This window comes from Neopsephotus bourkii, unplaced genomic scaffold (assembly GCF_033783945.1).
Source record: "Neopsephotus bourkii isolate Nb327-2 ecotype Australia unplaced genomic scaffold, CSIRO-AGI_Nbou_v1 NB_580, whole genome shotgun sequence".
NCBI classification, from domain to species: domain Eukaryota; kingdom Metazoa; phylum Chordata; class Aves; order Psittaciformes; family Psittacidae; genus Neopsephotus; species Neopsephotus bourkii.
This window is the reverse complement of record NW_026901081.1, coordinates 877,279-899,857: the sequence shown is the minus strand read 5'-3', so window position 1 is coordinate 899,857 and position 22,579 is coordinate 877,279. Positions and strand designations below refer to the sequence as shown.

At 56.8% G+C, this 22,579-nt stretch overlaps 1 protein-coding gene across 1 annotated transcript in view; it reads left to right on the top strand.

The window, feature by feature from the left end:
- ARHGEF17 (Rho guanine nucleotide exchange factor 17) overlaps positions 1-22,579 on the top strand; it is a 41,206-nt gene that overhangs the window by 16,382 nt on the left and 2,245 nt on the right. Inside the window, exons 2-19 of the mRNA XM_061351361.1 lie at positions 10,170-10,247; positions 12,493-12,675; positions 12,966-13,082; positions 13,391-13,483; positions 14,183-14,359; positions 14,627-14,677; positions 16,590-16,699; positions 16,813-16,898; positions 16,993-17,111; positions 17,389-17,602; positions 17,714-17,787; positions 17,923-18,116; positions 18,210-18,451; positions 18,876-19,122; positions 19,199-19,285; positions 19,384-19,451; positions 19,802-19,950; positions 20,043-20,217. Coding sequence (XP_061207345.1) covers positions 10,170-10,247; positions 12,493-12,675; positions 12,966-13,082; positions 13,391-13,483; positions 14,183-14,359; positions 14,627-14,677; positions 16,590-16,699; positions 16,813-16,898; positions 16,993-17,111; positions 17,389-17,602; positions 17,714-17,787; positions 17,923-18,116; positions 18,210-18,451; positions 18,876-19,122; positions 19,199-19,285; positions 19,384-19,451; positions 19,802-19,950; positions 20,043-20,217 — 2,464 coding nt within the window. The remainder of the gene's footprint in view (positions 1-10,169; positions 10,248-12,492; positions 12,676-12,965; positions 13,083-13,390; positions 13,484-14,182; positions 14,360-14,626; positions 14,678-16,589; positions 16,700-16,812; positions 16,899-16,992; positions 17,112-17,388; positions 17,603-17,713; positions 17,788-17,922; positions 18,117-18,209; positions 18,452-18,875; positions 19,123-19,198; positions 19,286-19,383; positions 19,452-19,801; positions 19,951-20,042; positions 20,218-22,579) is intronic.

Here is a 22,579-nt window from a genome sequence, read left to right as displayed (position 1 = left end):
GGCTGGGAAGCCCCCCCTGCGCCCTGGACCACGGCAACACGGGTTCTGCAAGGGGATGGATGGTAGGGATGTGTGTGTAAGGTGGGGTGAGCATCATAGGTGGGGTGAGAGTGGGACGTGGGGAGGGGGGATCCATGGGATGCTGCCAGCAGCACAGGGAGGATGCTCTGAGATGCACCAGCGTGAATCTGTGCCTTGTATTGGGAGGGGAAGAGGAGAGAGAACCCCTCACACCCCAGCACTGGTGATGCAAACCCTAATTTGAAGTGAAAACCCCATGGGAAAAGCCCCACAATGCATTTAGAGGATGAGTTTTTGTTGCTGTGGGAAATGAGGCTCCTGCCATCTCCCTGTTCCCCATCCTACCGGCACCGGTCCCAGCACTGCCGGTCACCAGGATGGCACCGGGATTCCCAGCATCCTTCCACCCCACCCTGCAAAGATTGCTCCAACTCCTTTATTTGCTATTCCTGTTTTTTTCTCACACTTAAAAAGCAGAATTGCAGCCAGGCCGTGTCCTCTGGGATGAATCACGGCAGCCGAGAAGTCAAAGAAGGGAAAACAACTCAATTCTCAGCGCATCCGTTTGGGGCTGAAGCCACCCTCCTCCTCCTCCTCCTCTTTCTCTTTCTCCTCCTCTTCCTCCCTGTCCTGGAGGCGGTTGTGGTGCTGGGTTTCTCCATGGGAGCATCCCTGAACAAATCAAGGCTCCTCTGTGAGCTGGGAGCCTGGGAAAAACCACGACCGAGGGAAAAGCAAACATCTCCAGCCCCAGGACTGCGAATAAACAGGGGAATATTATTAGTAACTGAAGTGGAGCTGAATCAGAGCTGCTGATTTATGCTCTTCATTGCTTTCAAGAAGTTACGCTTTGGAAAGCGGCTCCAGCTTTTCTTACCCGTGGGAGAGCTGAGTGGCTGGGCTGGGAAGGGATGCAGCCCCGGATGTGATGCTCTACAGCATCACCCTACCTCGAACACGGGTCCTGGTGCTTCCCTGGGATGTGGAGAGTGGTTTCTGCAGGACATGGGGCCTCGTGGGTCCAGGGATGGAGGTGGCTTGTACTGAAGGGATGGTCATGATTGGTGTCCAGGGATGATCGTGACTGGTGCCCAGGAATGGCAGTGGCCAATACAAGGGATGGGTTTGCTGGTAGCCAAGGATGGAGGTGGCTGGTGCCAAAGGATGGTCGTGGCTGGTGCCAAGGGATGGTCCTGACTGGTGCCCAGGGATGGGGTGACTTGTAACTAAGGATGGCAGTGGCTGATACCAGGGATGGATGTGGCTGGTACCCAAGAACTGAGGTAGCTGGTAACCAGGAGATATTCATTAATGGTTCCCAAGGATGGAGGTGGCTGGTGCCAAGGGATGGTCGTGGCTGGTGCCAAGGGATGGTCGTGGCTGGTACCAAGGGATGGAGGTGGCTGGTGCCTAGGGATGGGGAGACTTGTACCCATGGATGGCAGTGGGTGATACCAGGGATGGATGTGGCTGGTACCCAAGAACTGAGTTAGCTGGTAACTAGGAGATATTCATGAATGGTTCCCAAGGATGGAGGTGGCTGGTGCCAAGGGATAGTCATGACTAGTGCCCAGGAATGGAGGTGACTGGTAGTCAGGAATGGCAGTGGCTGGATGGAGGTTCCTTGAGATACCCAGGGTTTGAGGTAGCTGGTAACCGGGAGATATTTGTGACTGGTCCCCAAGGATGGAAGTGGCTTGTACCCACAGATGGTGGGGGCTCCTATCAGTGGTGGAGATTACGGGTACTCAGGGATGGGTTGACTGGTACCCAAAGATGACAGTGACTGAGACAAGGGATGGATGTGCTGGTAACCAGGAATGGAGGTATCTGGTGCCTAAGGATGGAAGTGGATGGTACCAGGGACGGAGGTGATTGGTACCCAGGGATGGGGTGACATATCCTGGAAAAAAAATGATTGTATCCAGGGATGGAGGGACTTGTACCCAGGGATAGAGTGACATTGGCAGGGATGCAGAAACTGGTACTCAGGGATGAGGAGGACTAGTACCAGGGATAGGTGGCTTGTATCAGGAACGGAGTTTACTGTTGCCTAGGGATGGAGGTGACTGGTACCCAAGGTACCATCCAGGGGCTTTTCCAGCTGTGCGAGCGAGTTTTATGTGTTGGGATGATGCTCTTTGCTGTTTGTCACCTTGGGATGGATGGAAGCAGCTCTGGTTTTGTTTCCAAATCTTTTATTTCCAGGAGTTTGATCAAAATTAAGCTAAGGGTGCATTAAGCTTGAGCATTCATTATGTACTGCATGCTCCCTGGGGCAGAGGACTAGCCCCATGGGCCAGTGGCTCCCACTACATCCCAGCTATATCCCAGCTCCCTCTAGTGGGATCTACCCTGGGAAGAAGCGTCCAGGGAAAGAGAAGGTGCAGAAATTCCACTTCCCTCCAATTCCTTCCAAACTGGGAATGGGGGACTCGAGGTGCTGAGATTCAGGCTGCTCCTAGCACAACCCTACTACGAGACACTAGAGAATCCCCCCTCCCCCATCTAGTAGTGCAGAGCATCAGGAGCTGACTGGGGGAGAAGCAACTTGTATTTATTTATTCTTCCCATTTTGGCACTCTTTGGAGGGCTGGGAATAGTTCTGCTTGAAGCAGGATTAGCTCCTCCTTCAGCAGCTGTGGGAAGGCCCCAAGTGGCAAGTCCCACTACCCAAAATGGCCCAAAATGGCCCAAAACGGCCCAAAACACTCCAGGTTTTCTGTAAAGCAGGAGATTTTTGCCCCAAAACGAGGTCTCAAAGTCAAACTCCCCTGTGGCTGAGCCCTGGCACAACTCATCACACCAATGGCCTCAGAGAGATGCTGCGTGCTGCAGGTCCAGGAAGGGGATCTGGGGTGAAACTGTGTCTCCAACAGATAAGGAGATTCCCCCTTCCCTTGGGATGTGATTTTAGCATCGCAGACTGGGTGATGACAGCATGTGTGACACCCTCCTGCGCTTCCCTGCCTCCAGTGACCCAGTTCCCATCGCATCATTACTTGCACTGATGTGTGCATGGTCTCAGCCTGGCCTCAAAGGCTGATGTTGCTGCGTTGGCTGGGATTCCTCATGGATGCACATCCCTGCTCTCCTTTTACCCCCCCAATTCAATTTTTCTTCAAAAATTAAGGGTTTGGGACTTTTTTTTCTCTATTGATGCCTCTTTGTTTGGAGGGGATGGGAGCAGGACACAATTCCCAGGTCCTGTTTTTAACCCTTTAAGATGCTTTCAAATCCCTAGGGATGCTCAAACTCCTCCTGCATCACCGTGCCCAGGCAGGGAAAATGAAGATGATGGATTTGCACCCAGAGGCTTATTAAGAAATAATACAAGCCAGCTGGGAGAGCTTCTTCAGGAGGCCAAGCAGGGCGGTATTCCCAATGCCAGATGGAAAAGCTGGGGGAAACCCTCCTTTCTGAGCCCCCTATCCCAGGTTTGGGGTGCTGCTGAACCCCCAGTTCCCCAGTGCTGGACCAGGTTTTCAGGAGCATCCTCGCGATGCTGCCACATCCTTTGGGATGGGGGTGTGAGCCCTTTGGCTCCATCCCAAGGGATCGGGATGCTTTCGCTAGGAGGGTTTGGGTGGTTTGGGGTGGGGTGGTGGGGAGGGGAGGAAACACCCAGGTTGCCGAAACCAAAAGGCTGGTCCGAAAGGAAACCTAAAGGTGTTTACAAAGAGCCGCGGGGCTAAAAATAACCCGCTCGTATTTTAGACGGCCCTAAAAATAGGCAGCGCTGTTGGAGCGGCCAAACACTCCCAGGAATTTCCTGTGGGCTGCGGGCCGCGTGTAGGGGGGGTCCGGGCTGGGCGGCCAACGGGAATGGCCGGCATCGCTCCGGCTTTTCCTTTCCTGGGTGATGCGGGATGGTGTCCGTCGGGCCCCTCGGTGCAGGCAGCGGTGGATTTAACCCTTCTCCATCCATCCTTTCCCCCTCCAATAGCCTCCGAAGAGGGTGGGTGGGTTTGGGAGAGGTTTTTAAATCCATCGGGAGAAAGCTCAACCTTAATAGTAGACAGCAGAGAATCTACTCGCGATGCCACCGCGGGAAGATGCGGTGTGAAACGAAAGGATCCATTCAAAGGTGGTGTTTGGGGGAGTGGGAAGGACCCTGTGCAGAGGGAGGGATCCCCCTGCTCGCCCCGGGGACAGGCATTCCCATGGGAATGCTGGAGGGCGTTGCTGCAGGCGGAGCAGCCAGTCACCATTGCAGCAGCGTCACAGCGACGCAGGGGCCAGGGCTGCGGTTTGAATGAGGCAGGGATTGCAATGGGAATGGGATGGGGATTGCAGCCTAGATGGGTCAGGGATTGCAATGCAGATGGACCCAGGTTTGCAACCCTGATGGGTCGGGGATTGCAATGCAGATGGACCCAGGTTTGCAACCCTGATGGGTCAGGGATTGCAATGGTGGGTTTGTGTGGGTGGGGTTGTGGGTGGGTGGGGTTGGTGGTGGGTGGGTTGTGGTGGGGTTTGTGTGGGTGGGGTTGGTGGGGGTTGTGATGGGGATTGCAATGGGAATGGGATGGGGATTGCAGCCTAGGTGGGTCAGGGATTGCAATGCAGATGGACCCAGGTTTGCAACCCTGATGGGTCGGGGATTGCAATGGGAATGAGTCTGGGACTGCAACCCAAATGGATCAGGGGTTGCAACACACATGGTCTGAGGATTCCAAACCAAGTGCATCTGGGATTGCAATGCGTATGAGCCATGGACTGCAATACAAACGGCCCCAGGGTTGCAAACCAAGGGGGTCTGGGATTGCAGTGCAGATGGGCCTGGGGTTGCAACCTCAGTGGGTCTGGGTTTGCAACAGGAATGGGTTTGGGATTGCAACCCAAATGGCTCTGGGGTTACAGCCCAAATCAGTCCAGAACTACAGCTCACATGGGTCCAGGACTGCAGCCAGACAGGTCTGGGATTGGAGCCCAGATGACACTGGGATTGCAATGCAAATGGATCCAGGATTGAAATCCTGATGGATCTGGGTTGCAGTGCAGATGAGCCTGGGGTTGCAACTGGAATGGGTTTGGGATTGCAGATACATGGGTCTGGGATTGCAATGTAGACAGACCCAGGCTTCCAAACCAAGTAGGTCTGGGATTGAAACCCAGATTGCTCTGGGGTTACAGGCCAAATGGGTCCAGAACTGCAGCCCAGGTGGGTTTGGGATTGCAGCCAGATTGCTGGGTCTGGGATTGGAATCTAAATGAGCCCAGTATAACACCACTGATGGACCCAGGATTGTGAATCAAGTGGGTCTGGGGTTCCAACCCAGAACAGCCCAGGATTACAACCCAAATGCATCAGGGTTGCAACCCAGATGGGTCCAGAACTGCAACAGAAATGGGTCTGGGGATGGCAACACAGCTGGGCTTGGGGTTCAATCCAAATGGGAGTGGGAATGGAAAACATGGGCCCCAGATTGCAGCCTAAATGAGTCCAAGGCTGCAGCCCACATGGACCCAGGTTTGAAACCCATTCAGCTCTGGGACTGGAGAATAGATGGGTCCAGGACTGGAACCCAGATGAGCTTGGGGTTTCAGTTCAAACACACATGGGATTGCCAACCAGGTGGGACTGGGATTGGAATCCAAATGGGCTCAGGTTTGCAACCCAGCTGGCTCTGGGACTGCAACAGAAACGGGTCTGGGACTGGATCCCAGAAGAGCCCAGGATTGCAACACAATTGGGTCTAAGATTGCAACACAGGTGGGCCTGGGGTTGCAATTGGAATGAGTTTGGGATTGCAGCCCAAATAGGTCTGGGATTGGAACCCAGAACATCCTGGGATTGCCACCCAGATGGGTCTGGGATTGACCCAAGCTTGCAGCTCATTGCAACCTACATGGGCCTGGGATTACAACAGGCATGTGTTTGGGACTGGATCCCAGAGAAGTTTAGGATTGCAATGCAAATGGATTTGGGATTGCAGCCTAGACAGGTCTGGGACTGCAGCAGAAATGGTTCTGGGATGACCATGGTGATGCAGAAGAAGTTGCAGGAGCCTCTGCTTTGCAAACAGCTCATTACCCCTAATGCAATTAGCTGTACCGGGTGCACTGCAGGCACCCATCCTGCCCACACCGGGTGCTGCGGGACCCTCCTCCCTGATCCCAGTGCCAGAGTGTATGTAAGGCTGCTGCAGCTCCCCTCCCATTCTATGCACTGAGTTGAACGTCCTCGGCCATGGAGGGTGCCGGGGGGATGCCAGATGGTGGCACAGCATTGCGCCCATGGATGGGTGCACTCTCGCCGGGGTGAGATGCTCCTCATCCTCATTACCGAGAGGAAATGTACTGGCTGCAACGGGAGGAAGCAGCCCTGCTGCACGCCGTTGCTGTGGCAACGGGCTGAGCGGCTAATTGCATTTAATTAACCAAGCCGGAGGGGAGCGGTACAAATGGATCCGGGCAGGGTGCATCATCCCGCAGGCAGGGATGTGGGTGCTGCGGTGATGATGTGGGGAGAAGCAGGCTTCCCTGTTTGCAATGTTGGGGGAGGGGGGCACGGTACCCAGGGACCCCTCCATTGATGGGGATGGAGACCCCCAAGGATGCTGAGCACCCCAACTCAGTGTGATCTCTGCATCCCCCTCAACCCCAAAATCCCACGCCCCAAGAAAGCATCGCTCCCCCCACCTCAGTGCAACATCTTCCTCCATCAAAGCCTCTCCAACAGCATCTTCCCAGCAGGATCCGGCCCTGCCTGCATCCATGCGCGTGTGTGGGCACGGCTCAGCCTCCGTCTCCCATTGCTCCTTTCTGCCCGTGCCTCGGTAACACCCGGGGCCGGGGACCCGCGTGCGGCCACGGGCGCATCCTGCTGCCGCTCTGCGGGAGGGCTTTGGATACCTCTATTTCCCTATATATATGTACATGCACACAGAACCCTATTGATATAAATAGCTCCTCTGCTTTATCCCCTTCCTTGCTGCATCCCGGCGTTCCAGCTCCTAAAAGGGGAGATCTGTGTGTGTGTGTATATATCTCTTCGATATCTTTCATTCCTTGGGCCGCGTGGGACGGACCGACCCCGGGACCCGCATGCTGCAGATGGTGAGGACTCTGGCGCAGTTCACCATCGCGCTGGAGGACATGCGAGACATCGGGGACGGCATCGACGCGGCCTTCGCCTCCTCCGGGCTCGGAGGAGCAGCCGAGGAGCTGCCGGACAAGGGTTGTGGCGGTCGTGGTGGTACTGAGGTGATGGGGAAAGGGATGGGGAATGGGGAATGGGGGGGGTCTAGGGATGGAGAGGAAAAGGGGGGGATGTGGGATTGGGGGGGGGGGGTGTATGGACGGTGCATGGATGCGTCATGTTTGGACACGTGTGCGCCCAGCAGAACCTGGTACCTGCAGGGTCTGGACCGCGATTGCCATGGCAACGGTGGCTCCATCCTCATCCTCAGCCTGACGCCCCCGGGGTTTGCAGGGATGCTCCCACCCGGAGAGGGTGATGGAGGGGCTGAAGCCATCGCTGCCACCCCCCCCTCGATGCTGATTTACACCATGGAGGCGTTGGATGGTGGGGAATGCCCCGATTCCCATCGTGATCCTGAGGGTGCTGAGCATCTTGGGGGAGGCAGGATGAGGCCGGGGTGCAGCAGGGGTGTCCCCATGGAGAACGGATGGAGACTAAAGCAACATCAGCCCCACAGGATGAGGTTTTGCTGGGGTAATGGATGCAGTGGGGTGCATCCTGCCTGCACCTGGGTACCACTTTGCCCTGACAGGATGCTGCATTACCTCCAGCTTCTCGTCCCACTGGGGATTTCCCCTGCTGGAATAATACCACTGCTGTAACAGGGGAACAAATCCCCTTGCCAACAGTTGGGCCTCATCCTGCATCTCCCCACTGCTGCTGGTGCAGTGTGCGGTGCTGAGCCTGTTCAGCTCATCAATCTGTCGCTTTGCTTTGGTCCTGAGCTGGGATGGCTCTGGAAGATGCCGGGAGCATCATATTGAGATGGGGAGCTACAGGTTGTGAGAGGGCTGAGGAAACTGAGGCAGGATGGGGGTGGCAGATGCTCTGTACCCCTAAAGCCCATCCATCATAGGAGCCCTTCAGGCCATGCTTACAACAGATGAACCCAGCAGTGAGAGTGCTCATAAACCCTAGTGTGTAATGAAGTGGGGAGGTCTCAGCCGGTGTCCCCAAGGGCTCCAGCAGTGTTGTGGCTTGTGGGGGGGGGCAGAATTCCTGAAGGAATTTGGACCCATCACCATAATGTTTGGCTCTAAACAGTGGTTTCCTCCTTGCTTGGATGAAATTACCAATACTGGTCCCAATGTGCTGTGGTGGCCTGGTGGGACAGCTCTGCACCCAGGGCTGTTGGGGTGCCCAAGCACCTTGGACCTATACAGAGTCCTTGTTGGCAGCGCTTTAGCAGCATCCCTGCATCTACAACACTTGGGGTACCCCAATATCCATGGCCTTTGGGGGTGTCCTGGTTAATGGGATCCTTTGAGTGTGCCCAGGTCCATCGGAGCATCTCCATGTTCAGGGCTTTTGGAGCATCATTGCAGTCAAAATCTTTGGGGTGTCCCTGCACCCACAGTTTGGGGTGTCTCTGCTCTTTAAATGGTCTCCAGGAACAGGACCATTGCAGTCTCCATACCCCGTATCCTTGGAGCATCTCCTTTCCTAGGGCCAGCAGATGGTCTCTGCACCCAAAACACTTGGGGTGTCGCACACCCAGGGTCTCAGCAGAGTCTGCTCACGCAGAACTTTCGGGGTATCTGCACCAAGGACACATGGAGCATCCCTGCATCAAAAACCTTCGGGGTATCTCTGCACCCAATGTCTCTGGAGCACCTCCACATGCAAAACTTTTGGGGTATCTCTAAACCCAGGCCCTTGGAGCATTTCTACACCCAAAAGTTTCGGGGTATCTCTGCCCTCAGGGTCTCTGGAGCATCTCTGCACCCAAGACATTTGGGGTATCACTGCACCAAGGTCCTTGCAGCATCTTCTACCCAAACCTTTTGGGGTGTCTCCCACTCTGGGCTCTGGAGCATCTCCGCATCCAGGACTTTTGGGGTGTCTGCACTCAGAGCCTATGGAGCATCTCTGCACCCAAACCTTTCGGGGTGTCTCCCACCCTGGGCTCTGGAGCATCTCCGCATCCAGGACTTTTGGGGTGTCTCTGCACTCAGAGCCTATGGAGCATCTCTGCACCAAACCTTTTGGGGTGTCTCTGCACTCAGAGCCTATGGAGCATCTCTGCACCCAAACCTTTTGGGGTGTCTCCCACCCTGGGCTCTGGAGCATCTCCGCATCCAGGACTTTTGGGGTGTCTCTGCACCCAGAGCCTATGGAGCATCTCTGCACCCAAACCTTTTGGGGTGTCTCCCACTCTGGGCTCTGGAGCATCTCCGCATCCAGGACTTTTGGGGTGTCTCTGCACTCAGAGCCTATGGAGCATCTCTGCACCCAAACCTTTTGGGGTGTCTCTGCACTCAGAGCCTGTGGAGCATCTCTGCACCCAAACCTTTTGGGGTGTCTCTGCGCTCAGAGCCTATGGAGCACCCCTGTACCCAAACCTTTTGGGGTGTCTCTGCACTCAGAGCCTGTGGAGCATCTCTGCACCCAAACCTTTTGGGGTGTCTCCCACCCTGGGCTCTGGAGCATCTCCACATCCAGGACTTTTGGGGTGTCTCTGCACTCAGAGCCTTTGGAGCACCTTGCCCCGATGCTGAGCTCCAGGGGTGCGCACAAGGAGGGTCTCCAAGCCCCACAGCCAAGAAGCCCCCAACCCATTTGCTTCCCGAGCCTGGCAGCCCATCCCACACCACCACCTCCCCATTCCCCCCCCCATGCCCCATTAACCCCCCCTTCTTGTAGCACCACAACCCAGCTCCCGGGTAGAGAATTCCTACGGGACCACTGGGAGCGGAGCCGCCGGAGAGCGCCGGGACCGACCCATGTAGGGCTGTGAGATCCAGGGCGGAAACCAGGCGTCTCTGTGCGCTCCGTGTCATGTACTTCCTAATCCTCCTGGATTCCTCCAGCGGGGTGGAGAGGGAGCTGGACACCAGCCGGGCTCCTCCGGCTCTCAGCCTCCCCACCGGGCCCCAGCACGCAGCTCCCCTGCCCCGTGGCACCCCAAAACTCACCCTCTCTTTCTTCCCACGCGGGGCAGGACATGAGGAAACACGTCATCATGACGCTGCTGGACACGGAGCAGTCCTACGTGGAGTCCTTGCGCACCTTGATGCAGGTACGGACCCGCGTCGTGGGGTCACCGGCCCTGGGAGCCCAAGTTGGACCCTGGTTTCACCCCTATGGGGAGTTGGGGTGGATTGGGCGCGGGTGGCAGTGGGGATGTTGGGGACAGAGGTGGGAGCAGCGTGGCAACGGAGTCAAGAACGGGGTATGGGGGTCACCTCTGTCCCCTAAATCAAGCCCATAGTGTTCCTGGTGCATTGTCACCTTGCAGGTGTTGTGTCCCCAACCTTTTCCTGTGCTTACCCCCCAAAAGCTCTTCCTTGTGTTGCCCCCCATCTCCTGGGCTGTTGCTGGTGGTTGTCCCATGACGGGGGACCCCTTACACCCCCCATTCCCTTTCCTGCCCTTGTCTGCTCAGTGCCATTACCAGCAGCCATGGGGCAAAGGGGTTTTCTCTGTCCTTTTCTCACTGAGCTGGTTCCAACCCCCCTGGCCGCAGGGTCCACCCCACGTTTCAGATGTTAATGAAGGTTAATGGTGGTCAACGCCCTGGAGACTGAGTCAGGCTGGTGTGGGTTGTCCAACCGCATGGCTGCAGGTGGGAGCACCTAAAGCTCAGAGCTCTGCTCTGCTCAATGTGAAGCAGTGCCTATAGGACAAGGGCATGTCCACGAGGGCATGGGGCACCCATCACCCCTGCACCCAGCCAGGCTCTGCCCATAAATCCCCCTAAAGACCCAGATGTTACTACAGGAGGGAAGGACCTCCTTCTAGTACAGATGTTACCTTGGAAGGGTGAAAGGACCCTGTCTCTGGGGAAGCTGTATGGGGTTTGGAGTTGGGTGATGTCCCCCTGGTCTTGGCATGGATGGGACCATCCCATGGTCTGTGTCATCCTCTGAGGCTGGTTTGAGAGGACACAGTGCTGGGCCTCACCAGTTCCCCACTGGACGGACTGGTTGAACATGGGTGGGAGCCATGGGATGCGGATGCCTGAGCTCTTGCCCATCCTGACATGGTGCAAGCAGGGAGACCTGCTTTTTGGGATGGAGTCCCAGGGCTCCAGATGCTCCCAGCTCCCCATCTCAGCTGGGACAAGGTGCTTAGACCCATGACATGGCCTGGTGACACATAGCATGGTGGCTACCAGGACAAGGACCACCTTGGAGCATCATCTTCCAGCCAGCATAGAGGGTGCATGGGCAAGCCCTGCCTGCTCTCCCTGTGAACCAGCATGGGGGCTTGTCTTCATCCCTATATTTTCCTTGCCCCCCCAGTCTCATGGCAGGTGGGATGCATGGCACAGCCCAGCTCCCACTGGGTGTGTTGGCCACAGTAGGGCAGGTGATGTGGGTTAGGACCCTCGGGAAGGATTTAGCCCTTCTAACTTGGGTCTCCACAAGATACCCACCATCAGCTTGAGGAACCTCTTCATGGGGATGATTCCTCCTTTGCCAGACTGGATGGAGATGTCTGAAGCCACTCAAGGTGGGTCTTGTCCTCAAGACAAGAGCTCCGTGGTCCTCCCACCGTCCTGGAGGATGCTATCACCCCAAACCAGTCAAGCAGAGGCGACAGCAAGGCTTGAGAAGACCTTCCCCACCCTGCATCCATTGCAAATCCAGCTCTTCCATTCCTGCCCCTCTCCTCTCCCTTGGCACCAGTCGTGACCATCCCTTGGTACCATCCACCTCCATCCTTGGGTACCAGCTCTGCCCCACAGCAGGAGGAAAGGGCTTGCATAGCCTTCCAGATCCATGCCTGCCCTGAGAGTTCCTCATTGGCCATTGCCCAGAAGAGGCTGCTGGGTGCAATGGTCCAGGGCTTGATCCACCACCAGCCCTTCCTGGTCTCAAACACCCTAAATCCCATCAGGAACACATCAGCTTTTGGATCCCATGGTTGTGTTGCCATGAGTTCCCAGCAAGGTCAGGCTCTGTTGCAGATGGAGGTGACCAGGGCTCATGAGAGCAAAGACTTGGAGCCTCTCAAGGCCATGGCAGAGGGACAGAGGACACCTTCATGCAGACCTGTCCCAGTCCCCACACTGCAATGGGGATGCACTGGGTGGGATGGGACTCAGGGAAGATGAGGTGCCAAACCTGCTTGGAACTGGCGCTGTCTGGTCCTTCTGGTGCCTCCAACAACCCGGAGCTCACTGGGGGCCCCCCCTGCTGCAGGATGCCACCAATCCCCATATTGAGCATCCCCATTCTTCAACAGGGGGTGGAAAATTCCTACTGGGAGAGGTGGGAAAAGCAACCTATGGGGACCCCAGTGCCTTTGCTTCCCCATAGGGTTACATGAAGCCGCTGAAGCAACCGGAGAACTCGCTGCTGTGTGACCCATCGCTGGTGGACGAGATCTTTGACCAGATCCCCGAGCTGCTGGAGCACCACGAGCAGTTCCTGGAGCAGATCCACGACTGTGTGCAGAACTGGCACGAGAAGCAGAAAGTGGGCGACCTCCTGGTGCAGTCGGTAGGTGCTCGTGGGGTGGATTTCCCTGGAGGACCCCAGCTCCAGCAGGAGAAGTTTGGGATCTAGAGGCAGGGGAGTGATTACAGCACAGGCCAAACAGGCCTGGGATGGAGAACAGGAGATAATCTCCAGGCCTGCTGTCTGCTTAGCGTAATGTGAAAAACCAAGGGGGGTGGATGGGGGGTGAACCCTCCCCACTGCAGCCCTGAGCCAGTTTAACCCTTGGGGCAGCTTCTTCCAGGCTTATCCAGGATGTCCATGCTGGATCTATCCCCCTTTTCCCCTCCCAGTTCTCCAAGGACGTGCTGGTGAACATCTACTCTGCCTACATCGATAACTTCCTCAATGCCAAGGATGCTGTCCGGATTGCCAAGGAAGCCCGGCCGGCATTCATGAAGTTCCTGGAGGTGGGTCCTGATTCTTCTCCCCATGGATGGTCCAGAGCCACTTGCAAGGCTGCTGGTGGGGTGGGATGGGGGTTAATGGGAGCAAACTGGTAATCTATGGTCAGACTGGGGTATTTCCCCCCATATTCTTCTTGGGTCTGTTGCAAAGAGGCAAAGTTGGGATGAACCAGTGTCACTGCGGGTGGTGTAAAACACAGTCACCCTGGCACCAAATGGGTGCTGTTCCCGATCCTGGGCTGGTGGGACACAGCAGGGACCCCGTGTCCAACCTAACGGGCCCATCCTTGTCCCCCATGGGTGTTTTGCAGCAAAGCATGCGGGAGAACAAGGAGAAGCAGGCTCTGTCTGACCTGATGATCAAGCCGGTGCAGAGGATCCCACGCTACGAGCTGCTGGTGAAGGTGGGTGCAGGCAGGAGGGTGCCTGTGCCATGCCAGGACCTGGGGGCACCACTGCTCCTCCTTACCCCTGTTAACAGGAGCTTTTAGGGCTCTCAGGTCTCTCCTGGCCTCTTTTCCCATCCCTTGACACGGAGCTGGTGTCCCCAGGCATGCACATGGCTCTGTCCTCCTGGGGATGGTCACCCTGAGGATGTCACCCTGCTGTCCCCACTAACATGGCTGTGATGTCCCCTTCCCCTCTACCTTTCTGCTGCAAGGTTGGACATTGCAGCACCATTTGGGCCTCAGTTTCCCTGTGCCAGGGGCATTCTTCCTGGTGATGAGTGGTGCTTCCATAGGGTCACAGAATGGTTTGGGTTGAAGGGACCTTAAAGCCCATCCAGCTCCAACCCCTACTATGGGCAGGGACACCTTCCACTGGAGCAGCTTGCTCCAAGCCCCATTCCAACCTCACTTTGAACACTTCCAGTGAGGAATTTCAGCCATCCACACAAGGTGATGATGTGCTCTCAGGAGCTGGTGGCCTCTTTAGTGGGGAGCATAAACCAGGCTGGTGGTGGCCAAAGCTCAAAGCCTTGCTTCGTTCCTGCATGGGGCTGGTTTCCATCCCCAGCAGCCAGAGCAGTGTGGTGGGGACTTCTGCTTGTTGGTGTCATGGCATCGCTGATGACTTTGCCTGTGGTGACATCCCCATGGTAGGACCTGCTGAAGCACACGCCTGAGGACCACCCCGACCACCCTTTCCTCATCGATGCCCAGCGCAACATCAAGCAAGTGGCCGAGAGGATCAACAAGGGCATGAAGAGCGCGGAGGAGGTGGAGAGGAACGCACGGATCGTGCAGGAGATCGAGTCCCACATTGAAGGGATGGAGGACGTACGTACGGGGGTCTCACACAGGGTCAGTCTTACCTTGTCCCCAAAATGAGCCAGTTCTGCTCTTTCTGGGCCATCCCAGGCTCGGCTGCTTGGTTTCTCCTCTGGGTTCTGCTTTACCCATCATCACTTGGCCTTGGTGGGTTCATGGGGGGTTTGGAAAGCTCTGGGGTGCCTGTTCTGAGCCAGGGGGCTGCAAAGGAAGGGAGAAAGCCCATGATGGTCCCCCCCTGGGGTTCCACACTCATGAGCCTCCTTGTCCCCACAGCTCCAGGCCCCACTTCGCAGGTTCCTGCGCCAGGAGATGGTCGTGGAAGTGGTAAGAACTGAATGGTCCCTTGATGCTATCAGGGCCATGGGACCACACACTGGATGGGACAGTGGGAGGCTGTGACTGCAAGTCATGGGATGACTGTGTGCCCACGGGAGGCTACAGGTGGACGGGTGGATGGATGGATGGATGGATGGATGGATGGATGGATGGGTGGGTGGATGGATGGATGGATGGATGGATGGATGGATGGATGGGTGGGTGGGTGGGTGGGTGGGTGGGTGGATGGATGGATGGATGGATGGATGGATGGATGGATGGATGGATGGGTGGGTGGGTGGATGGAGGGATGGATGGATGGATGGATGGGTGGGTGGGTGGATGGATGGATGGATGGATGGATGGATGGGTGGGTGGATGGGTGGGAGGGTGGGTGGATGGATGGTTGGATGGAGGAATGGATGGATGGAGGAATGGATGGATGGATGGATGGATGGATGGATGGATGGATGGATGAATGGGCGGATGGATGGATGGATGGGGGGTGGTGGTGGGGTGTGGTGGAGGATGGATGGATGGATGGATGGATGGATGGATGGATGGATGGATGGATGGATGGGTGGGTGGATGGATGGATGGATGGATGGAATGATGGATGGTGGTGGTTGGAGATGGATAGATTGGATAGGATGGATGGTGTGGTGGAGGGATGGATGGAGGGATGGATGGATGGAGGATGGATGGATGGGGTGGATGGAGGATGGATGGAGGATGGATGGATGGTGGTGGATGATGGGGATGGATGGATGGATGGATGGATGGTGGGGTGGTGGTGGGGTGATGGATGATGGATGGATGATGGATGATGGATGGTGGATGGGTGGTGGGTGGAGGAGGATGGATGGATGGATGGAGGTGGTGGTGGAGGATGATGGATGGATGGATGGAGGTGGATGGGTGGGTGGTGGATGGATGGATGGATGGTGGTGGTGGTGGTGGTGGATGGATGGGTGGGTGGGTGGATGGACGAACGGACGGATGGACGGACGGATGGGTGGATGGATGGATGGGGGGATGGGTGGGTGGGTGGGTGGGTGGATGGATGGATAGTTGGATGGATGGATGGAAGCTGCATCAGGGGAAGTCCAGATTGCCATTAGGTAAAGGTTCCTTGTTGAGAGAGTTGCCGGTCACTGGAACAGCCTCCCCAGGTGGTCATGACACAAAGCCTGTGAGAGTTCAAGGAATGTCTGGGTGATGTTCTTAGTCATATAGTTTAGTGTTGGTAGTCCTGCAAGGAACAGGGAGTTGGATTTGATCATCCTTATGGGTCCCTTCCAATTTGAGATACTATATGATTGTATAAGGATGGATGGGTAGGTGGATGGATGGATGGATGGGTAGGTGGATGGATGGATGGATGGATGGATGGATGGATGGATGGATGGATGGGTGGATGGATGGATGGGTGGATGGATGGATGGATGGATAGATGGATGGGTGGATGGATAATCAATGACAGATTGATGGGGACGATATCAAATTCCCCAAGTGTGGGGGATAACAAAATGGGTTTGGGAGCAGGCAGGAGGCTGGAGATGGAGACCATGAGGCTCTTGGTGAGCCCATGGCTGGTGTTCCCATGGTGCTGGTGCTTCCTCATGAGTGAGACCCTATGGGTTTGCCCACACGGCCATTGCACCATTGCCTCCATTCACCATCACAAGGACATATAGCAGGTCCCATGCGGATGGTTGTGTGGGACCCATCATACCCTGCAGCCTCCTTATACCAAAGCAGCACATGGGGAAACTGAGGCAGGGAGCGCTCCCTGCTTCAGTTTGGCATTAATTATGTTGGCCATTAATTATGTTTAGCATTAATTATGTTGGCCATTAATTATGTTGGCCATATTAATCATGTTGGCCATTAACCCCTTGGTGTTCCCACTGCTCCATAGAAGGCAGTGGGTGGGAAGAAGGACCGCTCCTTCTTCCTCTTCTCGGACCTGCTGGTGTGCACCACATTGAAGCGCAAGTCAGGCTCCCTCCGCCGTAGCTCCATGAGCCTGTGAGTACCACCACTGGGATTAACCCATGGGAGGGTTGTCCCCACTGGGCTGACCTGGCTTTAGGGTGCTGGGGATATGGGTGCAGCTCCACCATCCCTTCCACCCTCACAAGGTACACGGCGGCCAGCGTGATCGACACTGCCAGCAAGTACAAACTGCTCTGGAAGCTGCCACTGGAGGATGTGGACATCGTCAAAGGTCTGGTGGAGTGCCCCATCCCATCCCATAACCCATTGCTCACCTCTGGCTGGTGGGCAGAAGGGGTTGATGCCATACATGTGCCCCCACACAGGCGCCTCTCAAGCCACCAACCGGGAGAGCATCCAGAAGAGCATCTGCCGCCTGGATGAAGACCTCAGCACACTGGGGCAAGTCAGCAAGTTATCAGAGACCCTCAGCTTCCCCCACCAGGTATGGGGATGGTGGCCCTGGAGCTGTCCCTTGGATGAACATATTCCCAATGGGACCACTTGGGATGTCCTTGGTGGGAAGGAGAGCCTCTGGAAGGGTTGGTGGCCATGAGTGTCCTCAGAGAACCCAGATGCCACCAGCTCTAAAGCCACAGGGAGGGTTGGGGCAGCTCCTAACGGATGCCTGGGGACAGATGAGGAGCAGCATCAGCCACATGGCTGGTGGTGGCCCATCCATGAGCTTTGTCCCCATACCTGAGCATTGTCCCCATACCCAGGGCCTGGATGATGTGATCAAGGACCTGATGGCCGCCATCCACCGGGAGCTGGCGGAGAAGCAATCCCTGTCCTTCAGCATGGCCTTCCCCCCCAACAAGGTGGAGCTCAGCACCACCAAAGCTGATGGCACCGAGAACTTCATCTTTGAGTTCCCCAACCCCGACGCCCGGCTCGGCTTTGAGCAAGCCTTTGAGGATGCCAAGAAAAAGCTGGGTAACAGCAGGGACCGGGGGGGTGGATGTGGTGGTGGGCTCAGCATCACCTCCTGCTTTGATAGACCCCGTTCCTCCATCACTTCTTCATCCTTCACTTTGATTTTCCCAGCTTCCAGCAAGAACTGCCTGGACCCAGAGTTCCTCAAGGCCATCCCCATCATGAAGACACGGAGCGGGATGCAGGTATTCAGAGGTTGCGTTCGAGCATCCCATTGGAGCCTGTGGTCCTCTCCATCCCGGTGTGCTTGTTGCTGGGTGCGAGAGCTCCCGCATCATTCCCAAGCGACCCAGCTCATCCCATCCTTTCCTCCCTTGCAGTTCTCCTGTGCTTCTCCCAGCCACGGCAGCCCGGAGAGCTCCCATGAAGTGTGGGTTTGCAACAGCGATGGCTACGTGGGGCAGGTCTGTTTGCTCAGCATCCGTAAGGAACCCACCGTGGAAGCCTGCATCGCCGTCTGCTCCGCACGGATCCTCTGCATCGCCTCGGTGCCCGGCCTCAAGCGGGTCTATAGGTAGGACATTCCCACCGGCACCACGGAGCCGGAGGGAAGGGGTGATGCTGGAGCTGGTTCTTTCCCCCCCCCTCAATCCCACTGTGGTGGCAGGGAGCCCGTGGGCAGCCCCTCCTCGGAGCTGGTGCCGGTGCAGCCGGAGGATGCGGGGCCGCAGCCCTGCCTGCACATCTCCATCTCGGGCTCGTCGCTGGAGCTCTCGGAGCCGGTCGATGGTGGCAACAGGGAGCTGGTGCCCTTTGATAGTGATGACACGGATGATGAGTCCTCACCCAGTCCATCAGGGACGCTGCAGAGCCAAGCCAGCCACTCCACCATCTCCTCCAGCTTCGGCAGTGAGTCCTCCCCAGCTCCTCCTTAGCAAAAACCCCCCTTTTTTTGACCCAAAGTTGCGAGCATCTCCATTGGTTTGGCTTGGATTCCATGGGGACATCTGCAGGTGGAGGCCTTTGAGGCAAGATCTTGGGAAAAGAGGTGTTGGGGGGTATCTGCAACACCATAGAACCATAGAATAGTTTGGGTTGGAAAGGACCTTAAGATCATCAAGTTCCAACCCCCCTGCCATGGGCAGGGACACCTCGCTCTAAACCATATTACCATGGGTGGCTTTGGGTAAAACCTGGGTTTGGGGGCTCAGCATCCCTATGTCCTCCCCGGAGTTTGACCAAGGGGACCTATGGTCTCTTCCCCATCACTTTGGTGGGTATCCAATGGTCCTGCTCTGACCCATTCCTTCCTCCTCCTCCTCCTCCTCCACAGATGAAGAGATCCCAAGCTGCAAGGAGGCAGCAGTGGAGACAACGAGCTCAGAGGAAGAGCAAGAACCCGGCTTCATGCCCATCACTGGCACCTACGGCCCGGCCCGGCACGGCGAGAGCCCCACGGATGGACGAGCCCTGCGCCGCTCCAGCCGCGGCTCCTTCACCCGCGGCAGCCTCGAGGACCTCCTCAGCCTTGACCCTGAAGCCCATCAGAGCTCCATGTGGTTGGGCACTGAGGATGGCTGGTACGTCCGTGGGGCGGGCAGGATCCCTGCCTATGGGGCCCCCATTGAGGTGAGCTCAAGCTTTGCTCTCCTGCAGCATCCATGTGTACCAGTCCTCGGATAACATCCGGAACAGGAAGAACAGCATGAAGATGCAACACGCTGCTGCTGTCATGTGCATCCTGTAAGCACCCCAGGGGGATTTGCACCCCCAGGCTGGCCCTAGCAGCGTGGTTTTGGGGTGGATGAGCAGGGTTTGACAAAGGGGTTTTCCCCTCACAGGTACCTGGATAACCAGGTGCTCGTGTCGTTGGCCAATGGGGAGCTTGTTGCGTACCAGCGGGAGGCAGGTGAGGATGGATTTGGGACATCAAAAGGCACTGGTGGGGTTAAATGAAGGCCCAAAGGGGGTGGTTCTTGGATGGGTGGCTTGGGCAGCCCCTGGAGAGATGCTCTCAGTGCTGGTGGCTTCCCTGCCTCTATGGGAAGGGAAATCACACTGAGGGATGCTGGAGACCCCAAAAGCATCCTCCTCATGGTCCTTGGCTGCTTCTGGCATCCCCTGGGGAGCTCAGCTCATGTGCCCCCTAATGGGGAACCTGGAGACAGGCATCTGCAGCCACAACCTCCCACCAAGCCAGGTCAAGGTGGTGTTTTCTGGGGGTGCTTTGACTCCTCACCCCCCTCCTGCTCCTCACAGGCCGCTTCTGGGACCCCCAAGCCTCCAAGTCGGTGTCGCTGGGCTCACCAGGGAGCCCCATCACCAAGATGGTGGCGGTGGCAGGGAAGCTCTGGTGCGGCTGCCAAAACCGGGTCATGGTCCTCAACACCTCCACGTTGGCACAAGAGGTGCGAGGGGCGGCGGTGGCGGGGAGGCGCGAGGGGACGGTGATGGGCACCGGCGGCACCGTCCTCTCGCCGCGGCTCGGTGTCCCTTGCAGCACGCGCTCCAGGTGGGGCAGGACAGCGGGCGCAGCGTCACGTGCATGGTGAGCTCGGGCACGGGCGTGTGGGTCGCGCTGCAGAGCAGTGCCCAGGTCCGGCTCTACCACGCCACCAGCTACGAGCAGTTGGCTGAGGTCGATATCACCCCTCCGGTGCACAAGATGCTGGCGGGTAAGCGCCACCAGTGGGTACCATCCCCGTCACCATCACCAGTGGCCATTGTCTGCCATGGAGACGGGATGCTCTGCAGCATCCAGGGGTGGGAAATGTGGTACCTCCTGCATCCCGACCCATGGGGTAATAGGGCAAGGCCTGGGTGGCTGCATAATCCCATGTAGGAAGAGGGCAAGCCCTGGGTATCAGCGTAATCTCAGAGGGTATTAGGGGATCCCATGGGTGGCTTCATAATCCCACACAGGAGCAGGGCACCCTTGGATACGTGCGTAATCCAGTGCAGAAATAGGGCAACCCCTGGGCATCAGTATAATGCCATAGGGTAATAGGGAATCTGCTGTATGGCTTCATAATACCATAAGGTAATAGGGAGTCCCCTGGATGGATTCATAATGCCATAGGATAATAGGGAATCACCTGGATGGATTCATAATGCCATAGGGTAATAGGGAATCCTCTGGATGGCTTCATAATGCCATAGGGTAATAGGGAATCCCTTGGATGGCTTCATAATGCCATAGGGTAATAGGGAATCACCTGGATGGATTCATAATGCCATAGGGTAATAGGGAATCCTCTGGATGGCTTCATAATGCCATAGGATAATAGGGAATCACCTGGATGGCTTCATAATGCCATAAGGTAATAGGGAATCCTCTGGATGGCTTCATAACGCCACAGGGTAATAGGGAATCACCTTGGATAGATTCATAATGCCATAGGGTAATAGGGAATCCTCTGGATGGCTTCATAATGCCATAGGATAATAGGGAATCACCTGGATGGCTTCATAATGCCATAAGGTAATAGGGAATCCTCTGGATGGGTTCATAACGCCACAGGGTAATATAATAGGGAATCCCCTGGATGGCTTCATAATGCCATAGGGTAATAGGGAATCCCTTGAATGGCTTCATAATGCCATAGGGTAATAGGGAATCCCCTGGATGACATGTGAATAGCCCCACACTGGAATCAAGCAGTCTCTGGGCATCTCCATATTCCCACATGGACACAGGGCAGCCCCTGAGCCTGTGCATGATCCCATGTGGAGAACCAGATCCCTGGGCATCTTCATAGTCCCACAGGACAATGAAGTGTCCGCACAGGCCCATCACCATCCTACAGCACCCTGGGGTTCCTGATGTCCCTTCCCTACGTCCCACACACCACAGGGATGCCGGGATGGGATGCTGGGATGGGATGCTGGGATGGGATGCTGGGATGCTGGGATGGGATGCTGTGATGGTGGGATGGGATGCTGTGATGGTGGGATGGGATGCTGGGATGGGATGCTGGGATGGGATGCTGGGATGCTGGGATGGGATGTTGGGATGGGATGCTGGGATGCTGGGATGGGATGCCGGGATGGGATGCCGGGATGGGATGCTGGGATGCTGGGATGGGATGCTGGGATGCTGGGATGGGATGTTGGGATGGGATGCTGGGATGCTGGGATGGGATGCCGGGATGGGATGCCGGGATGGGATGCTGGGATGCCGGGATGGGATGCTGGGATGCTGGGATGGGATGTTGGGATGGGATGCTGGGATGCTGGGATGGGATGCCGATGGGATGCCGGGATGGGATGCTGGGATGCCGGGATGGGATGCTGGGATGCTGGGATGGGATGTTGGGATGGGATGCTGGGATGCTGGGATGGGATGCCGGGATGGGATGCTGGGATGGGATGCTGGGATGCCGGGATGGGATGCTGGGATGCTGGGATGGGATGCTGGGATGCGGGATGGGATGCTGGGATGCTGGGATGGGATGCTGGGATGCTGGGATGGGATGCTGGGATGGGATGCTGGGATGGGATGCCGGGATGGGATGATGGGAGGCTGGGATGGGATGCCAGAATGGGATGCCGGGATGGGATGCCGGGATGGGATGCTGGGATGGGATGCCGGGATGGGATGCCGGGATGGGATGCTGGGATGGGATGCCGGGATGGGATGCTGGGATGGGATGGGATGGGATGTGGGGGATGGGATGCCGGGATGGGATGCTGGGATGGGATGCCGGGATGGGATGCCGGGATGGGATGCTGGGATGGGATGCCGGGATGGGATGCTGGGATGGGATGCCGGGATGGGATGCTGGGATGGGATGCTGGGATGCTGGGATGGGATGCTGGGATGCTGGGATGGGATGCTGGGATGGGATGTTGGGATGGGATGCTGGGATGCTGGGATGGGATGCTGGGATGGGATGCGGATGGGATGCGGGGGGATGGGTGGGTGTGGGATGGGATGCCGGGATGGGATGCCGGGATGGGATGCTGGGATGCTGGGATGGGATGCCGGGATGGGATGCTGGGATGGGATGATGGGATGGGATGCTGGGATGGGATGCC